This window comes from Schistocerca piceifrons, chromosome 6, assembly GCF_021461385.2.
Source record: "Schistocerca piceifrons isolate TAMUIC-IGC-003096 chromosome 6, iqSchPice1.1, whole genome shotgun sequence".
Taxonomy (NCBI): Eukaryota; Metazoa; Arthropoda; class Insecta; order Orthoptera; family Acrididae; genus Schistocerca; species Schistocerca piceifrons.
The window spans coordinates 70,396,629-70,413,786 of record NC_060143.1 but is presented as its reverse complement, the minus strand read 5'-3'; the positions used below and the strand labels follow the sequence as shown (position 1 = coordinate 70,413,786).

Sequence of the window (17,158 nt, the reverse complement as noted above, 5' to 3'; positions counted from 1 at the left end):
TCAGAGGCGGTTGCTTGGTTTGTTACTGGTAGTTTCGATCAATATGCGAATATTACGGAGATGCTACGAGAACTCAAACGGGAATTACTGGAGGAAGGACGACGTTCTTTTCGTGGAACACTTTTCAGAAAATTTAGAGAACTGAAGCTGACTGCAGAACGATTTTACTGCCGCCGACGTACATTTCGTATAACAATCACGAAGACAAGATAAAACAAATTATGGCTCATACGGACGAAAGCCGTTTTTTCTTCTCTCTGTGTGCGTCTAGCAATGGTACAGGGTACCCTCCGCCACGCACCACACGGAGTATGTATGTAGATGTAGATAAGCACAGGTCCATATCAGATGCCACTGATTATAGACTGTATACCCTTATACCGATCTGGCATTTATTTTTAAATGCATCTCCTGCTGTAAAGCGAGATCTCTTGTGAGGCGTACGGCGTTTTCTTCAAGCGGCTACCAGTTAAGATTTTTCGGTATTTCTGTTAGCCTATCTCTTCACTCAAACAAAGCGCCGTCCACGCACATCACTGTGCCTAGAATAAGCACACTGTTTCTCCCTGCTGGGTCGTACTAGCGCCATCCAGACGGACACTTCTGAGCCACTGACTACGAAAACAGTTGTCTGCTGACGCAATGGCTTGGGCTGACCCGGTTTGAATGAGCCTACTTTTCCAAGCTATTAGCAAACTTCATGATACAGGAACACAGAGAGGGAAGCTCGTGAATGTATATCACCTGGTTCTTGGATCACAGATTTATTTCAAATGCCGTACACCTTTAATAGGCCAATAAAACAACAGAATGTACAATTAACTAGGTGCACTACTCTGGCAATTCCGAGAAAATCGCAAGAGAAGTTGTACGTATCTTCACGTAACTGATGCATCTGTGTGAAGGAATATACCGTTAGAAACGGTTGTGGTCAAGCGGTGAGCGTTGGCGCTTTGCAGGAAGTTCGTGGACGGGGCGACCGTGCAATTCCGTTTATACTTGTTGTTTTATCTCTATTTATTTCATCACTGGTCACATTATTTACTTTATATGACATTTGAAAGGTGATATACCGAAAAAAGCAATGTGTATTTGAATGAAGTATTTGCATGAAGTTTCAATTTATGTTTTCCATGTCTGTATGACAAATACCATTCTGCAACGTGTGATGTCGAGAGCACATCTGACGAGTAAATTGTACATTACTCTTGTGGTCTGGCACATTGTTACTTACTGATTGTGAATAACGTCATTCCAATCACTATTGAGGTTTGGCTTGGAGTTTTCAATCCGGTCCCTCGTCCAGTAAGTAGTCAAATAACGTACGAAATTCGCTACAATTTCGTGAAAATGCACGTGGTTTTTTCATTATATTATCTCTCAAATGTCATGTAAATTACATAATGTGACCAGTGATAAAAAAATATAGATTAAAACATTAAGTGTCAGAGGGACCCGAACCGTCGCCCCGTCCACGATTTTCTTGCAACGCACGAACGCTAACCGTTTGATCACAAAAACTTCATCCAGCTGGCCCCTTCGAGACGCGTAAAACTTCTCTTGCGATGCTCTTGGAAGTGCCAGAGTGGTGCGCCTTACCGCTTGCACATTCTGTTGTTTTAATGGCCTACTAAAGCTGTACAAAGTTTGAAGTAAATCCTTGTCTCAGCGTCATGGCCTCCCCTTGTTACCGAGCATAGACATTACAGTATGAAGAATAGCTCACTAAATTTGTAGGTGATTTGGCGGTATACAGGTTGCGAGATAAGTAGACAGAGATGCCACGTCTGGCAGCATCAGTTGGAGATGGGGATTCGAGAGGAGAGAGTGGGGGGGAGGGGGGGGGGGGGAGGGGAATCGAGTATGACTGAGCTTGGATTAGAGATACGGAAACGAAATTCTGTACTTCTGCAGCTCTACACCAGAGTTGATCGGTCCTAGTGGCTGGACAGGGCGTGGCGTGGCAGTCTATCGCCAGTGAGAGTCATAGATGTGCTGATCAGACTGACAACCTCTGTATCAAGGTGACTCAGGACAGCATAGGCTAAATGTGGTCCTGCACTATCTTGTTGGAAGATAAGTTACAGAGGCATGGAAGATAGGCGACAGTCTCATTGTATTAACACCTCAAGACTGTACCGGTTATGCGAATCAAGGGTGACTGTGTTGTGTTCCCAGTGGCACTTCATCCATCAAGCAAGATGCTGCTCCCTTATAACGATGCCAAATGTAATGTGGCAAGGTTTGTTCCTCTCAGCACTTCTTCGCACAGATATTCCCACTGTGACGCTTTACTCAGAACCGAGACTCAAGACGACGTGGTGTTAATTCTGTGTACAGTGTTGTTGTCGTTCTTGTTGTTCCTGTTGGGTGTGCTAGTGCTTGACCACTCAACTCTGCTGCCACTTCAAGGGAAGTCACAACCGTGGTAGCCATGTTGAGAGTCAGTGGTACTCCAGGCGTTATCATGTTGTCTGTCTCATGACTGACTGCTTGCTCCAATCGTAGGGTATCATTCTAGTCTATGGGCTCACAGATTGGCTCACGTGAGCCCTACTAGGGTAGTGAGGAGGGTACAACGTAACATCCTAATAAGAAGTATTGGTGCTTTTGGAACATCATCCACTGATGCTCTCTTGGTAACCATGGGACTTTGTCCTCAAGATTTAATAATCCGACAAAATGAGCTCTATACTTTCACAAATAAACAAGAAGTAAGTAAAGCCGAAGAGATCTGCAGTTTACCTCCTGCAACAGTTAAACAAACAAGAGATTGGGTAACAGATATGTGGCGAGATGAATGGTATGGGTCTGAAACATGGAGGAGTGTACATGCCCTTCTCCCAAATATACTAGCAATTAAATTCTTTATTCCATCACAAGGCATGACTCTCTTCCTCACATGACATGGGTCTTATCCAGTTCTCCTCCACCAGACAGTAAAAGATACGAAGGAATTACAGACATTGACTACGAGTGGGCATTTATTTATATCAATGGGGAAAGTTGAAAATTTGTGCCAGAGTGAAATTCGAACCCGAGTCTTCTGCTTACTAGGCAGATGCACTGACTACAACCTGGAGAGAGTGGTCATCACAACTGCATGGACTACCCTGGCACGCCTCTTGTCAGACCTAAATTCTCAACTTATCCACACACTACTAACATAGTGCCCCCTGACCATTGTCCTCATTACTCGTAACATTTCAAGTATTCCCATAAGAGTTCGAGCGTGGGATGCATCGGCACTGAAGAGATCATTGCCCATCCTTACCTGAATTATATATATGTGGTGTCTGTTCTATCAGACATGTGCCCAGTTGGCGCAGAGGTCAGCGTCTCTGCTTAGTAAACAGAAGACCAGGCTCGAAACATGATCTGGCACTAATTTTCAACTTTCACCAGTGGTTTAAATCGATACCCACTCGAAACCAATGTCTGTAATTCCTTTGTGTCTTAATTCATAGCGACTGCTGGATCAAAAACGTCTCTTCTTTCGGATATGTCCAAAAGAACAGTCACCACATATATAAGATAGGTGAAAGGCCATCGGGAAAATGTGGCTGTGATTAGACACACAAACATGTCATGTCTGAATTCCCAACATTTGCACGCATTATATCTGGTGAGAGACAAGCATTAGCGACAAATCATAACAGACAGATACTGAAAACGAGCAACAGTTTCAAATATTTTTCAAGATAGTCAGTAAAGCATTGAAGCACGCTCAGCTGGATTACCTCCAGCTGATGCAACCCAGGCAGAACACAGGACATTAATAAGGGGCCATCGACTCAGAACCTGAACCAGCATCGGGCGAGCTGAGTAACAGTTACAGACTGTGGTGGGAGGTGAGTCCATCTCCACGGCTTGAGAGACTTATGGTCTGGTCTGCTGTGGGGAACTGGTTGCCTCCGTTTCAGAACAGTGAATGAGGCATGAAGAAGACCTGGGCTGCCTCCCCTGTCTAGATTAGCTAAGGGGAAGTCAGGTTCCATAGCCACTGATGTTTACCTCCCACCCTTCCACCCACCGGCTTATGACAAAAGTAAACACTAACACAGTAGCACTATTTAAAAACACTAATGTGGTAAATAACCCAATTCAGACAAACACTGTATGGGGTGGTGGGAGTTAGAAGTAGCTGGCAACGGTAACTGGTAGTAGCGATCCCCTTCCTCTTGACAGGGGCAATCAGCTCTCTGGGATTAGCCCTGAGAGGCTAAGTGGAAAAACAGGAACCAACAATTGTATCTTAATTAACTTTGTAATAATATGTACACCAGTTGTGTAGAGGTGGATGTAGAAAAGTAGTATTGTCTAGTCAGTATAGAGCTCACTCGTAATAGTCAGGCAGTGAGCTATCATTGATACACGAAAAAGGTCCCATGTAGATACTTGTCTTACTGTAAACAACCCATTTCCAGACTAGAGGTATGTGATGAGTAAGTATGATCCTGCAAGGCCAAGCAAACAACAAGCGTGTCCCTCAGGGGCTAGTTATGTGGGGCCGCTGGAATCCTGCGTGGTGTTGGATACTGGCTTCCTAAACTCTTCAGCTCCACGGTCACGTGACAGTTGCGGAATCCCGACCAGTACAAGCAGCAGTTATCATGGAATGACAAATCACAGTCTCAATACGCCTTGATTCTGCCATTGTCCAAGTCTGACATTCGGTGGTAGATGTATCTCTTTCCTATCCGAGGTGTAGCCATATCTCGTCAGAAACAAACAATATTCAAATGCAATTTCTAAATGAGAAACACGCTGTGTAATCTTCCCTTATACACAAATATGTAGGCACTATTGCTCCTACCTGCTTTTATATTTCGTGCCAATTTGACATTTTTATTGCATCCCGTTTCAAAAATGGTTCAAATGGCTCTGAGTACTATGGGAGTTAACATCTGAGGTCATCAGTCCCCTAGAACTTAGAACTACTTAAACCTAACTAACCTAAGGATATCACACACATCCATGCCCGAGGCAGGATTCGAACCTGCGACCTTAGCGGTCAAGCGGTTCCAGATTGTAGCGCCTAGAACCGCTCGGCCACCTCGGCCGGCCATCCCGTTTCCACGATTATGCAGTTTTAATGGCGAGCAGTGTATTTCGCCGAATTTTGTTACACCGTACACCTTCAACAGAAGCCTGAAAGGAATTATATGACCCCCAATATCACAAGCACAGTGAAAAACAAACAAAACAAAAAGAATACCGGCCGGCCGGAGTGGCCGAGCGGTTCTAGGCGCTACAGTTTGGAACCGCGATCGCTACGGTCGCAGGTTCGAATCCTGCCTCGGGCATGGGTGTGTGCGATGTCCTTGGGTTAGTTAGGTTTAAGTAGTTCTAGGTTCTAGGGGACTGATGACATCAGAAGTTAAGTCCCATAGTGCTCAGAGCCATTTGAACCAACCAAAAAGAATACCGCTGCAAGGAAAATCGTTTATACGCTGATATCTTCAGCAGCTGACTGCCTGCGTTGTACTCCTTATCCATAATGGAGCATACTAAACCCGGCCGTCTTCAGAATTTTTTCCAGTGGGGGGCAAGATTCGAGACTTACCAGATTATGTATAACGAAGTTCACAAAATATATTCTTTATCAACAGTCTGAACATTATCTACCGAATATTTTTAAAGTACATTACTTTCCTACCTACGTATTTCAATAGTACATGCAGAATCCATCTTTTTGTCGTTGGTAGGTCCTATGAATATGGACTCTACCTGTTCTGTTCAACGCTCTGAAATTACAGCCTCATATGATCATATCCAGAATTTCAAACCTAGAGAATACTCAGAAAATAACTTTTTCATACTCCCATAATGTTAGGTTGAAAATTAAAAAACTGAACAAGGAATAAAATGACAATGATTGAGAAAATCGTGCTCGATATCAACAAAAATGTTACTTAATACTCCTCGACGTGGAGAAAACAGGAAAAACTATAAAAAAAGGCTTATTCAACTCTGACACTATCTACAACATACAACACTTCACCTCTGTTCATGGAAAAGGATTTTTCGCATTAGTTTCATGATTTTTATTTTTGGTATCGACAGAAAAATGGCTCTGAGCACTATGGGAGTTAACATCTGAGGTCATCAGTCCCCTAGAACTTAGAACTACTTAAACCTGACTAACCTAAGGACGTCACACACCTCCATGCCCGAAGCAGGATTCGAATCTGCGACCGTAGCGGTCGCGCGGTTCCAGACTGAAGCGCCTAGAACCACTCGGCCACACTGGCCGGCAGGTATCGACAGAGGCAACTAAAGTTGAACAAAAGTGTTTTGAAAGCTCTCTTTTTTTAGGTTGGTTGGGTAAAATGAAGCCCAATGCCAGTATATAACTAAATGAACGTGGAAAATCTTCCAAAGCATTCTCAAATTGGCTCCTAGAATCAACTTTAGCAACCTAGGAATTCACCAAGGCAAACCTCGCTACTCCACTTTGCCACATTATTGTTAAGCACGCCAACTGGAATGCGGAATTCGTAGCTTTGTGAATGTATCTGGTGCTGTGTTGCATCCGCAGACTTTGAAAAGGTCCCAATACTGAAGGGCTCATTTTTACGCGCTCTAAATTCAACAGTTTTCTCTCTCTTCTAGCGCAGAAAATAGTATTTTGTTTTTTCGATTGATGTGTTTTGTGTTAATTATAGATCTACACACCCACTATACAGTATGTTTGTGTTCTTCCGAGTGTACTACAACAGCTCTGTCCTGTACAGCTGAATGCAGAATTAGTGACCCAATATGGATTTTCTTTTTCCACGGATATACAGTAAATTATTGTTGTGATTCTGTTGTGCACCAAGGGGAAGGGGATCCCTTAAGGGGGGGTAGGGCGTCAAAAGGGCCGACTTGGAGCAGGAGAGGCATCACAGGACATTTTAATTTACACTGTCTGTACTTTTACAAATAAATTCATAAAACTCTGTCAGCATCACCAGGAAGGGTTCAGGATTCACACTCATTGCAGTGGAAGTTCGAAAACATAACAAAATAATTTTTTTACGTGTGAAATTTCATCTTTTTTTCACTTACTAATGGCTGCATTTGTTGCTATAGGTACACTTTTCTTCATAAGTTACAGAGATTCTTTGATGAATTTTGCAAAGTATACATACCATACTTACAGGTGTATGAAACTGTAGAATTTATTTAATTTATGAAAAAACGAATGATCTGTTGTATTTTAAACTTCATGTTTAGAAAAAACACAAATTTTGTAGTTAATTACCTCAATTTTTACCACAGTTTTTAATAGATTTGGAAAATTCTAGAGTTTTATACACCTTTAAGTATGGTTTGTATGCTGTGCAAAATTCATCGAACCATCTCTCTTACTTATGAAGAAATGCTGCCATCAGTAAGTGAAAAAAATGATGAAATTTTACATGTAAAAAAAATTACTTCTCTTTGTTTTCGAACTTCCACTGCTATGAGTGTGAATTCTGAATCCTTCCTGGTCATGCTGACAAAGTTTTATGAATTTATTCGTAAAAGTATAGACAGTGGAAATTAAAATGTCCTGTGGTGCCTCTCCTGCTCCAAGTCGGCCCGTTTGACGTCCTACTCCCCTTAAGAGGCTCTGGTGACTGGAGCGAATACAGCTGCAATATTTATTGTGCTGAAAATCGACGACGGAATCCGTGCCGCAGGGTGTTAGACGGGCTCCTTTCTGTACAGAGAGCTGAATGAGGAAGCGACAGATCTGTCCCATCGGATTAGGGATGGATGGGGAAGGAAGCTGGCCGTGGCCTTTGAAAGGAAAAACCTAAATCGGGATGGTCGGCGCGAATTTCATCCGTCATCCTCCCGAATGCGAGTCGAGGGTGCTAACCACTGCGTCACCTCGCTCGGTACAGAGTAAAGATTGAACACATTATTTCGGCACAGTGCTGCGGATAAGCGCCGAAATCGCAGCCCCGCCGAAGAATCGACGTAATTTCCTTGAACAGAGTGACAACTAAGAAAATGCACATACTGATTGCTAAAATTCCAGCATCTCTCGCCATTCTCAGTAGTTCAGTGGAGCCGCAGAAAATGATTGCTAATTCTGTAATGAGTAAAGAGGCTGTACCCAGATACCAGGAGGGGGAAATTGCCCCCTCCCCTTCCCCTTTAGGAGGCTTATGGCACTAAGTTAAATAAACCGACAAAACAAAACTATCTATAAAAGTATTTTCAAAGTTTTGTAACAACATAATGGAAAGAGCAAAGAGGTCGTTTCGAAAACTATCCAAAACGACGACAAACATCAGAGAAGAATTTTCGAGTGGGAGATAACCTGTAGTTAGACTAAAACGCGACACTGGCTAGGGGTGCAAGTCAGAATTAAACGCTCGTTATGTCAGAACACGGTCAAATAGGACCTGCATATTTATTCTTGCAGTTTTCTGTTTCGCATGAGTTAAGGCTCATGGGCCAGCCTGCACATGCTCGTGGACCAGCCTGCACATGTTGAGTTGTATCAGTAGCTTATAAATGAAATGTTATACTGTAGCTCATTTTTCATCCTCAGTTTTTCATTTCTTCAGATGAGATCTCGGTCAGTCTCTCTAGATATGTAGACTCACAGAACAAGCACCATAATGCATCAGAAAAATGTCATCAATATGCTGAAAAGCTGAAGCAAAATATTAAGTTTGGTATTTGGTGTGCAATATTTGTTCGAGCTTTATTTTGGCCACATTGAATAAGACAAAATCAATGGCGATGAAATTCCTGACCTGATGTTGACGACACACATTTCTATGACCTCTGGGTATGATGTTGGGGAAGGCCCCTGGTAACACTAGGCTAGAAGTAGGATTGCGGTAGGACTGAACATGTTACATGAAATGGAGTGTGCGATATACAGGGTGGTCCATTGATAGTGACCGGGCCAAATATCTCACGAAATTAGCATCAAACGAAAAAACTAAAAAGAACAAAACTCGTCTAGCTTGAAGGGGGAAACCAGATGGTGCTATGGTTGGCCCGCTAGATGGCGCTGCCATAGGTCAAACGGATATCAACTGCGTTTTTTTTAAATAGGAACCCCCTTTTTTTATTACATATTCGTGTAGTACGTAAAGAAATATGAATGTTTTAGTTGGATCACTTTTTTCGTTTTGTGAAAGAAGGCGCTGTAATAGTCACAAACGCATAAGTACGTGGTATCACGTAACATTCCGCCACTGCGGACCGTATTTGTTTCGTGATACATTACGCGTGTTAAAATGGACCGTTTACCATTTGCGGAAAGGGTCGATATCGTGTTCATGTATGGCTATTGTGGTGTCACCGCCAGACACCACACTTGTTAGGTGGTAGCCTTTTAAATCGGCCGCGGTCCGCTAATATACGACGGACCCGCGTGTCGCCACTGTCAGTAACTGCAGACCGAGCACGGCACATGGCAGATCTAGAGAGACTTACTAGCACTCGCCCCAGTTGTACGGACGACTTGATAGCGACTACACTGACGAAGCCTTTCTCATTTAAGAGAATATAGTTAGAATAGCCTTCAGCTAAGTCAATGGCTACGACCTAGCAAGGCGCCATTAACAGTTTATAGTCTTGTACGTACCGTCCAGAGCGATGTATTCAAATGATGGATCAAAGTTAAGTATTCCAGCAGCTACGTACTTTTCTTTATAGCATTCATTACGTATCCTGTTTCAGACCTCACGCCAGCCTGCTTGAGTTTATAGCGTGCATTTCGGCTTCCTCAAACAAAACGGTGTTGGCACTTCTGCCGACACTTCAGCTATTGTGATCAAAATGCCCAACGGGCGTGTGCTATGTGCGCTGCTCGGTATCCTGGACGACAACATCCAAGTGTCTGGACCGTTATTTAAGGAAACAGGAAGTGTTCAGCCACATGTGAAACGTCCACCACGACCTGCAACAAATGATGACGCCCAAGTAAGTGTTTTAGCTGCTGTCGTGGCTAATCCGCACATCACTATCAGACAAATTGCGCGAGAATCGTCAATCTCAAAAACGTCGGTGTTGAGAATGCTACATCAACATCGATTGCACCCGTACCATATTTCTATGCACCAGGAATTGCATGGCGACGACTTCCAACGTCGTGTACAGTTCTGCCACTGGGCACAACAGAAATTACAGGACGATGACAGATTTTTTGCACGCGTTCTATTTAGCGACGAAGCGTCATTCAGCAACAGCGGTAACGTAAACCGGCATAATATGCACTACTGGGCAACGGAAAAGCCACGATGGCTGCGACAAGTGGAACTACAGCGACCTTTGCGGGTTAATGTATGGTGCGGCATTATGGGAGGAAGGATAATTGCCCCCCATTTTATCGATGGCAATCTAAATGGTGCAATGTATGCTGATTTTCTACCTAATGTTCTACCGATGTTACTACAAGATGTTTCACTGCATGACAGAATGGCGATGTACTTCCAACATGATGGATCTCCGGCACATAGCTCACGTGCGGTTGAAGCGGTATTGAATAGCATATTTCATGACAGGTAGATTGGTCGTTGAACCACCGTACCATGGCCCGCATGAGATAAGGATATGGTAGCTCAGACATAGGTGAACGAAACTGGGAGTCTGCATTTGGGATGAGGCATGAACTATAGGTTACATTTGATGAGTTGAGTAAATGCCAGGAGATCACTCACAGCATGAAAAATAAATGTGATTAAAATTACCATGGGAAAGATTTTGACGAGATGGAAGGCAGAGTGCGGTGATATATGTCCAGCAGCTGGTTACAGTGCCCTACGACTGAGGGATTAAAATTTTGAGTTACGTGGGGCGTAGCACTAGGATAAGTGTACTAGGTGTTTTGGATGCTGGATATAGAGTCAAGTGGTATGTTTGTGGCTAAGGGATTTGGGAGCAAGGAAAAACATTGAGATTAGGAGAGTTGTATGCCACATTTGCTGAAATGAGGATAGGGCAGACGTAGGTCTTGTATAATATTCGTGTCCCGAGTATCACATGCGGTGTAGCCCTCCACCAATGTTCAGATTCTTCCTAATCACGTATTAGGGACGTTCTACATTAATCTCGAAATAGCTTTCTTTTAGCCTACCTTACACAATCAGGTTCCTTGTAAAGATGCTCTGTGTCCATTCCGTGAGGAACTCTCCATTTCCATGAGTAAGGAATCATCTCACTTCCTATGGAGTGTGCCTGAATTCTGGTACTAATATTGTTTCGCTTGATGTTACTCATGTTAGAATAGCTTCCATATTCTTGAATCTCTGATCCGTTTATGCTTTTACTCATCCAGTTCTAGATATAGTACACTCTGTTATTAACTATTACCTATCAATCTCTTTCTCAAGTGCTCAAAATTATGCTGAAGAAGGCTAAACTTATAAGCCGTTATTTTATGAATAAAAATAAATTTAATAAATAAAATATGCATCTGTTAACTCCAGCACATGGGACACAAAAAAGGTGGATTTAGCTTGAATACAGGAGCTGAACAAGTTATAGATTTTCTGAGAGTGCTTGTTCACAGTTTTCTTGTATGTGACGGCACTGACCTCTGTTTCATCTTATCAAAAGTAAAAATAGTTCTTTTAATCTAATTTGGTAATTTCCTTACTCACACACTCGTTGGCCACTCTTTGTTCTGGCCACGAACTATGGTAATTTTCCGAGAGATAGTCCGGTAGCGTTATATCATTGTAACATGCACCAGCGCAGGCGGTCGATCGATATTTCAGCAGACGAGAAGGTCTGTTTGGCTGCGTTGTTATACATAATTCCAGCGGACTCGTTCTTCTATCAGATGTCGCGCCGTGCCGCGTTGGAACGGATGTCATGACAGTGGGAGGCGGAAAGTAGACAACACCGGTAGTATTCTGGCCGTAAACAAAAAACAAACGCAGTCCTTAATGCACTTGAGTTTCGATCTGTCAACAGCGGGTCTTTCGAGCGCTCGTTAGAACGCGGTGAGGTTTGTTGACAACCAAGTGAAAAAAAATCAGCAATCTGTGCATCTGTACGTGCGCTTTGCTGCTCGCGTCATGCCCAGGAAAGAAGGTATGTAGCTGCTTCGCTTATGAATGCTCTAACTTTGCGGCTGTCTACTATCATTAATCATAACATTTTGCATTTGAGTGTGTTAACGCACGATAATCTATCAATGCCGAAATGCGCCTCGGGCGTGAAAGCAACTCAAGAGAGTAAATCGTTGTGTAACCTACCATGCCCAGGGTGAAATGCAAATATGGAGAACAAAATACGTGTTGTATGAGGTCGGAAACAAAGAAAGTCTCTTTAAATCAGAAAATTCATGTATGTTTGAATTAGTACTAGCGAAAAATGTATCGCTTGGCGGATAACAAAGTCTGGCACTAGATTCTGTAACAATGTTGAAATTAAATCTGTTGTTGGTGCGATTAATCTGCTTCAGGTTCCAGAAACACGGCAAAAAGTTGTTTTTATTTATGTTAATATTATTCCTACACTATGCAACAGACCCAGAAACGTATCCCCCACTAAGAGCTTTATTAATTGGAGAGTGCGGACGTCTTAGATATTCCCGGGCAAGAATTCCGTTAAAGAACCAAAGATTAATTCATCTCGAACGTGGCTTAAGAATAATTTAAGACTGGTGTTTCTGAGATCAGAAGTTAAAAAGAAATTCGTGAAACTGTCTCCAAATGAGAAAATTGGCACAATTGGATGAGAATGGCATCTAATTTCGAATTTAGGCTATCAAAATGTCTATCACTTGGCAGATAACCATGTCAGGTACTAGACTGCGTAACACCGTTGAAATTAAATCTGCTGTTGGAGTAGACAATGCGTTTTAAAGTTTCCTCAATTTAATATTTCGTATTCCAGATATATGACAAAAAAGTAGTTCTCAATTGAATTGATGTGTAAAGATTGATCCATCTCGAACAGAGATCATAAATAAATGGAAACCAGTGACCTATGAGATCACAGATTAAAACGCATTTCATGAAACGAAAGAAGAGTTTGTAAACCATATGAAGAAAAGACTTCGCAGCTGTGTATGAATTGTATCTAGTTTGTAATTGTGAAGAGATATCTGAAAATGAGAGTAATAGATTTAGAAAACTTAATTCAAAGCGTTAAGAACGTGTTTGAGAATTTAAGTTTAACACTTTATCAATCTAAGTACTAAAACTGAAGTTACTCTGTTTTTGTCTTAAAATTCTCCGTAGAAATGGCAAATATAGCGACATGGATGAAGCTATACATAAGGTGAATTCAAACAACTGCGTATCATTTATGTAGGTCCTATAAGTATGCTAAACTTAAAAGCTCTATAGGCATATTTTCTGTTGTCGCTGTGGCTGTTATTCAGATTCATCACTTTGTGTTTCATACTTAAGAAATAAATGAAATTATGTCTATCAGACCAGATTATCTGGGAATCAGTGAGATTTTTACGAAGCGGAACATACAGAAAAAACTAACGAAAACGATCAATTTTTTCATCAATATTGATAAGACTGTAGCTACTAATCACAAAGATGTATCCTGTGGTACAAGTGCATAGTTGTACAAAAGGTAATTTCCGGAGTCAACAAAAATCACAATCAATCACTAGAGCAAACGACTCAGTAGTTTGCAATAAGGCGGTGTTTAATCACACGAAATTTTCGGTCTTTCGTCGTACAAAACTGATTCGTATTCAGGGCCAATGTATGAACAGAACGAAAACGGGTTCATAATGCAGTAAGATAAAAAGAACGTGACGTTATGTACTGTGAAATAAGGTCGGATCGAACTGCATTGCGTATAAGAAGAAAACAAAGTAAAAAACAAATCCAGCCCATGCTGTCAGTACAAAATGTACCTACTTTTTACGGAAATCTTTGTGTATACGAGACCGTTCATTCAACCTTCTTGATATTACATTCTACTTTCCGCGAGGACAATAGAAAATATGCACATTCATATACATCCGTAATGCGCTGTTTCCTGTCGCCAGTTATCGATTACAGTGTCTTTGGTGCGTGGTGGGGGTAGTGTCTCGTTGCTTTAGTTGTTCAAGGCCTGTAGAGATAACGAACCAGCTGAGAGTTGACATTTGTTTGTTTATCAGTGCTGAAGTGTCAGTTTACCCGTAAACATGGTGCGTCCGGGAACGTATTCACCGCTGAAAGATAAAAATAACATTGCTCTCACGAAGAAAATGAAGGTAAGCGCAGTGTAGAACCGCGATTCTTTTGATTTTGTTGCATTTGCATGTTAACGTAAATCAGAAAATTATTTTCACAGATGTATCTTTATGTACTAAGTTAGCATCATATTTGTGTGTGAATTCTACCTGAAATAGTTACCTAACAGTACAGGTTTTGACTGTGTGCTTTTCGTTGCTAATTGAAAATGTTAAATTGTTTCGTATTTAAATAAAACTTGATTCACGCTGTATGGTCGTGTGGTTTTCAGTTTTTACATTTCTTGGCACCTATTGAATATGTTCAGATTTCATGTTGGAACCACAAATAAATCCTTTATTGTGTAAGAACAAGTGTGCATCTGATTTATGAACTTTCGCAGAGGAAGTAACTTATGGCTAATTATTGCAGTGCAATGCATTAGAGGAACGGTGGCGTTTGGTGTTTGTGCGACAAATGCACAAGTTTTTCATTTATAACAAAACGTATTGGACTAGGAAAATGCTGGCGAACATGACAATTTCAGTTCCTCTCTTAATGTTTTATCTGTTTTCTCCTGAATTTTGCATCGTAGCCCACACCAGTGTGTACAAACAGTTTTTAGCTATTTTGCCTATAAAGATATGATGGTGAACACACATACGTCTTAGTCCCACAGCCAATAATTTTAAGAACTGTGTGCCGGTTTCCAACTCTTTCTTGATTACGAAGAATGAAGAGAAATGTAGAAAAAATTAGATCTCAACAAATTTTCAACATTTAAATGTTATAAACAATGTGCAAGCCATGTACTCCACTTCCTTAGAAGGAAAACATGAAGAAAAGGAAAACTGCAACAAGAAAGAGTGGGATCTTGGCTAGTTGGTGAGATTACTGTGAAAATCTTAACAGATTAAGTTAACCTTCATGCCTGGAGGGATTCACACTCTTTAGATGGTGTTTTTCCCTCCAGGTAAAGTTTCCCACTTTCATGTTGAGAATAGGATGAATGTCATTAATATTACTTGCAAAATACAGTTAAAGGTAAGTAAGGGTTTCTATGAGTTAACTATATGAAACAAAAATTGGAAGTTCCATTGTGAAAATTGTAACCATGAAAATGTTAAAAATATTGGGAAAGATGCCAGACCCCTACCTGTGTTATGGGGTTGCAGGCTATATATTAAGAGATTGTCACGGTGATGAGAGATGTACGTTGAGGGTGGGATTTTTTTCTAGTCTGTGACACCTACTACTCCCTACTCATTCCACTTGCCACACTTCTTCAGTTGACTGATTTGCAATTGAAATCAGTGTATTCATATACACTATATCTATAACTTCTTGTGTGCTGCTGAGGCCTACTAAATATTCTCCTTGGGCAATTGATGCATGTCACATCTCTCTTAAAATTTTTCTACGTGTAATATACTGCTACTAGCCCCAAGAATGGAGCTAAATAACTCATTATTCTAGCACATAACTTGGTTCATGATCAGAGGAACAATGGCAGACTGCAGCTCAGTGAAGTGTGCACATTTGATTATTTGTCATTTGTTGTTCAACTAGTGTCCAGTGCAAATTTAGCAGTCTTCTACTCCAGTCATTCATTTAGATTCCTTTACCAGATAGAGAAACTCCCAAAATGCATTGTTGAAGTGCAATCTATCCGTGGTTGACTGGCTGTGATACATCTGATCAGTGATGAACAAATAGATGTACGTAACAAAAAATACAAGGGTTGTGTAATCAACAGGACTCAGCTAACTGCAGACATTTATTTCAAAGTCCTAAGATCAGTGAAGGGGATTGGGTGTTTCTTTGTGAAACAGAATTCTGCCCCACAACTAGAGGCAGTTCAGGAGCAGGACTTTCTTGTAGTGATGTGGCCGCAAATGTAAATGTATGAAGGAATATGTGATCTCTGAGGTTGTGATGGTGAAACGTGTAGGTAGTATCAGTGACACCAAATGAAATTCCTAGTGGTGTATCTGAACTTTATACATGGAATTACCAATGTCTTTTCAGCTAGAAAATTTTGCTGAACTCTTTTAAATTATAATTTCTTTATTAAAGCTGTTCATTAGTGTGCTACATTCTTCTGATTCCCATGGTAAGTTTTTGTCTGATGATAACATTGTTGGGAAGAAAAGTGTTTAGTAAGCCACCTTAGATAATAAATTGCTATGGAACATTACCTTTTGCATTTTCATTTATACTATAGGCATAATCTGTATCACTTCAGGCAGGGGGGTTACCTTCATAGTCTTGGATGTTATTGAATTTAGCATATGTTAAAATTCAGGAGTAAGTAAGAAACATGCCTTTTTTTTTGTTTTCTCCAAAAACAATTCCTGTCCCCGAGATACAGGACTCCAAAGATGACACTGCGAACACCATTTTGAAGATGTGAATTTCGGAAAACTTTTAAAACTATAACAGTTCTAGATATTTTGTTAGAGGTTTTTATTTTATTTGAAAGATAATTGCTTTATGATTGCAATGTTATCCTTCATTTGGACATATCTGTCAGTTTTTTTACTGTCACATTTTGAATTTTTTTATAATTTGCAGAAAATTTTTATTTCAAAAATGCCAATCCAGAAAAGTTAGATTTCTTTTCTTGTTGATTAGTACAATGTAGTACTGCATTCTCTGTAGAGGAGTGCTTCCATTTTTAAGTTTGATAGGTTATATTTTAAAAAATGTTTTTTTAACTTTCAAGGCTAATGTACATCTTCGCTGAAGTTGTTTCTTGCTAATTTCTTTATTACAATACTTATTGTCTTTGTTGCAGTTATTTCTTGTCACTTTCTTTTTTGCAGTTATTTCTTGTCACTTTCCTCGTTGCAGATAATTCTTACTTTGTTGTTGTTTCTTTGTCATGATTGTTCATTGCAGGTTTCTATATTGTAGTTGTTCAGTGCTAATTTGTTTACTGAAGAGGCTTCTAAGAAACCTAAGACCATCTGGTGAGTTCTGTATTTTCGTGAGGAACTTGCCAGTTGACACGTTCACCATGTGTT

General features: G+C 40.9%; 1 protein-coding gene across 1 annotated transcript in view; it reads left to right on the top strand.

The window, feature by feature from the left end:
• Positions 1 to 14,042: 14,042 nt before the first annotated feature.
• Positions 14,043 to 17,158, top strand: part of LOC124802987 (5'-3' exonuclease PLD3-like) — a 93,558-nt gene continuing 90,442 nt past the window's right edge. Inside the window, exon 1 of the mRNA XM_047264087.1 lies at positions 14,043 to 14,173. Within this exon, the coding sequence (XP_047120043.1) occupies positions 14,105 to 14,173 (69 nt within the window). The 5' untranslated portion in view covers positions 14,043 to 14,104. The remainder of the gene's footprint in view (positions 14,174 to 17,158) is intronic.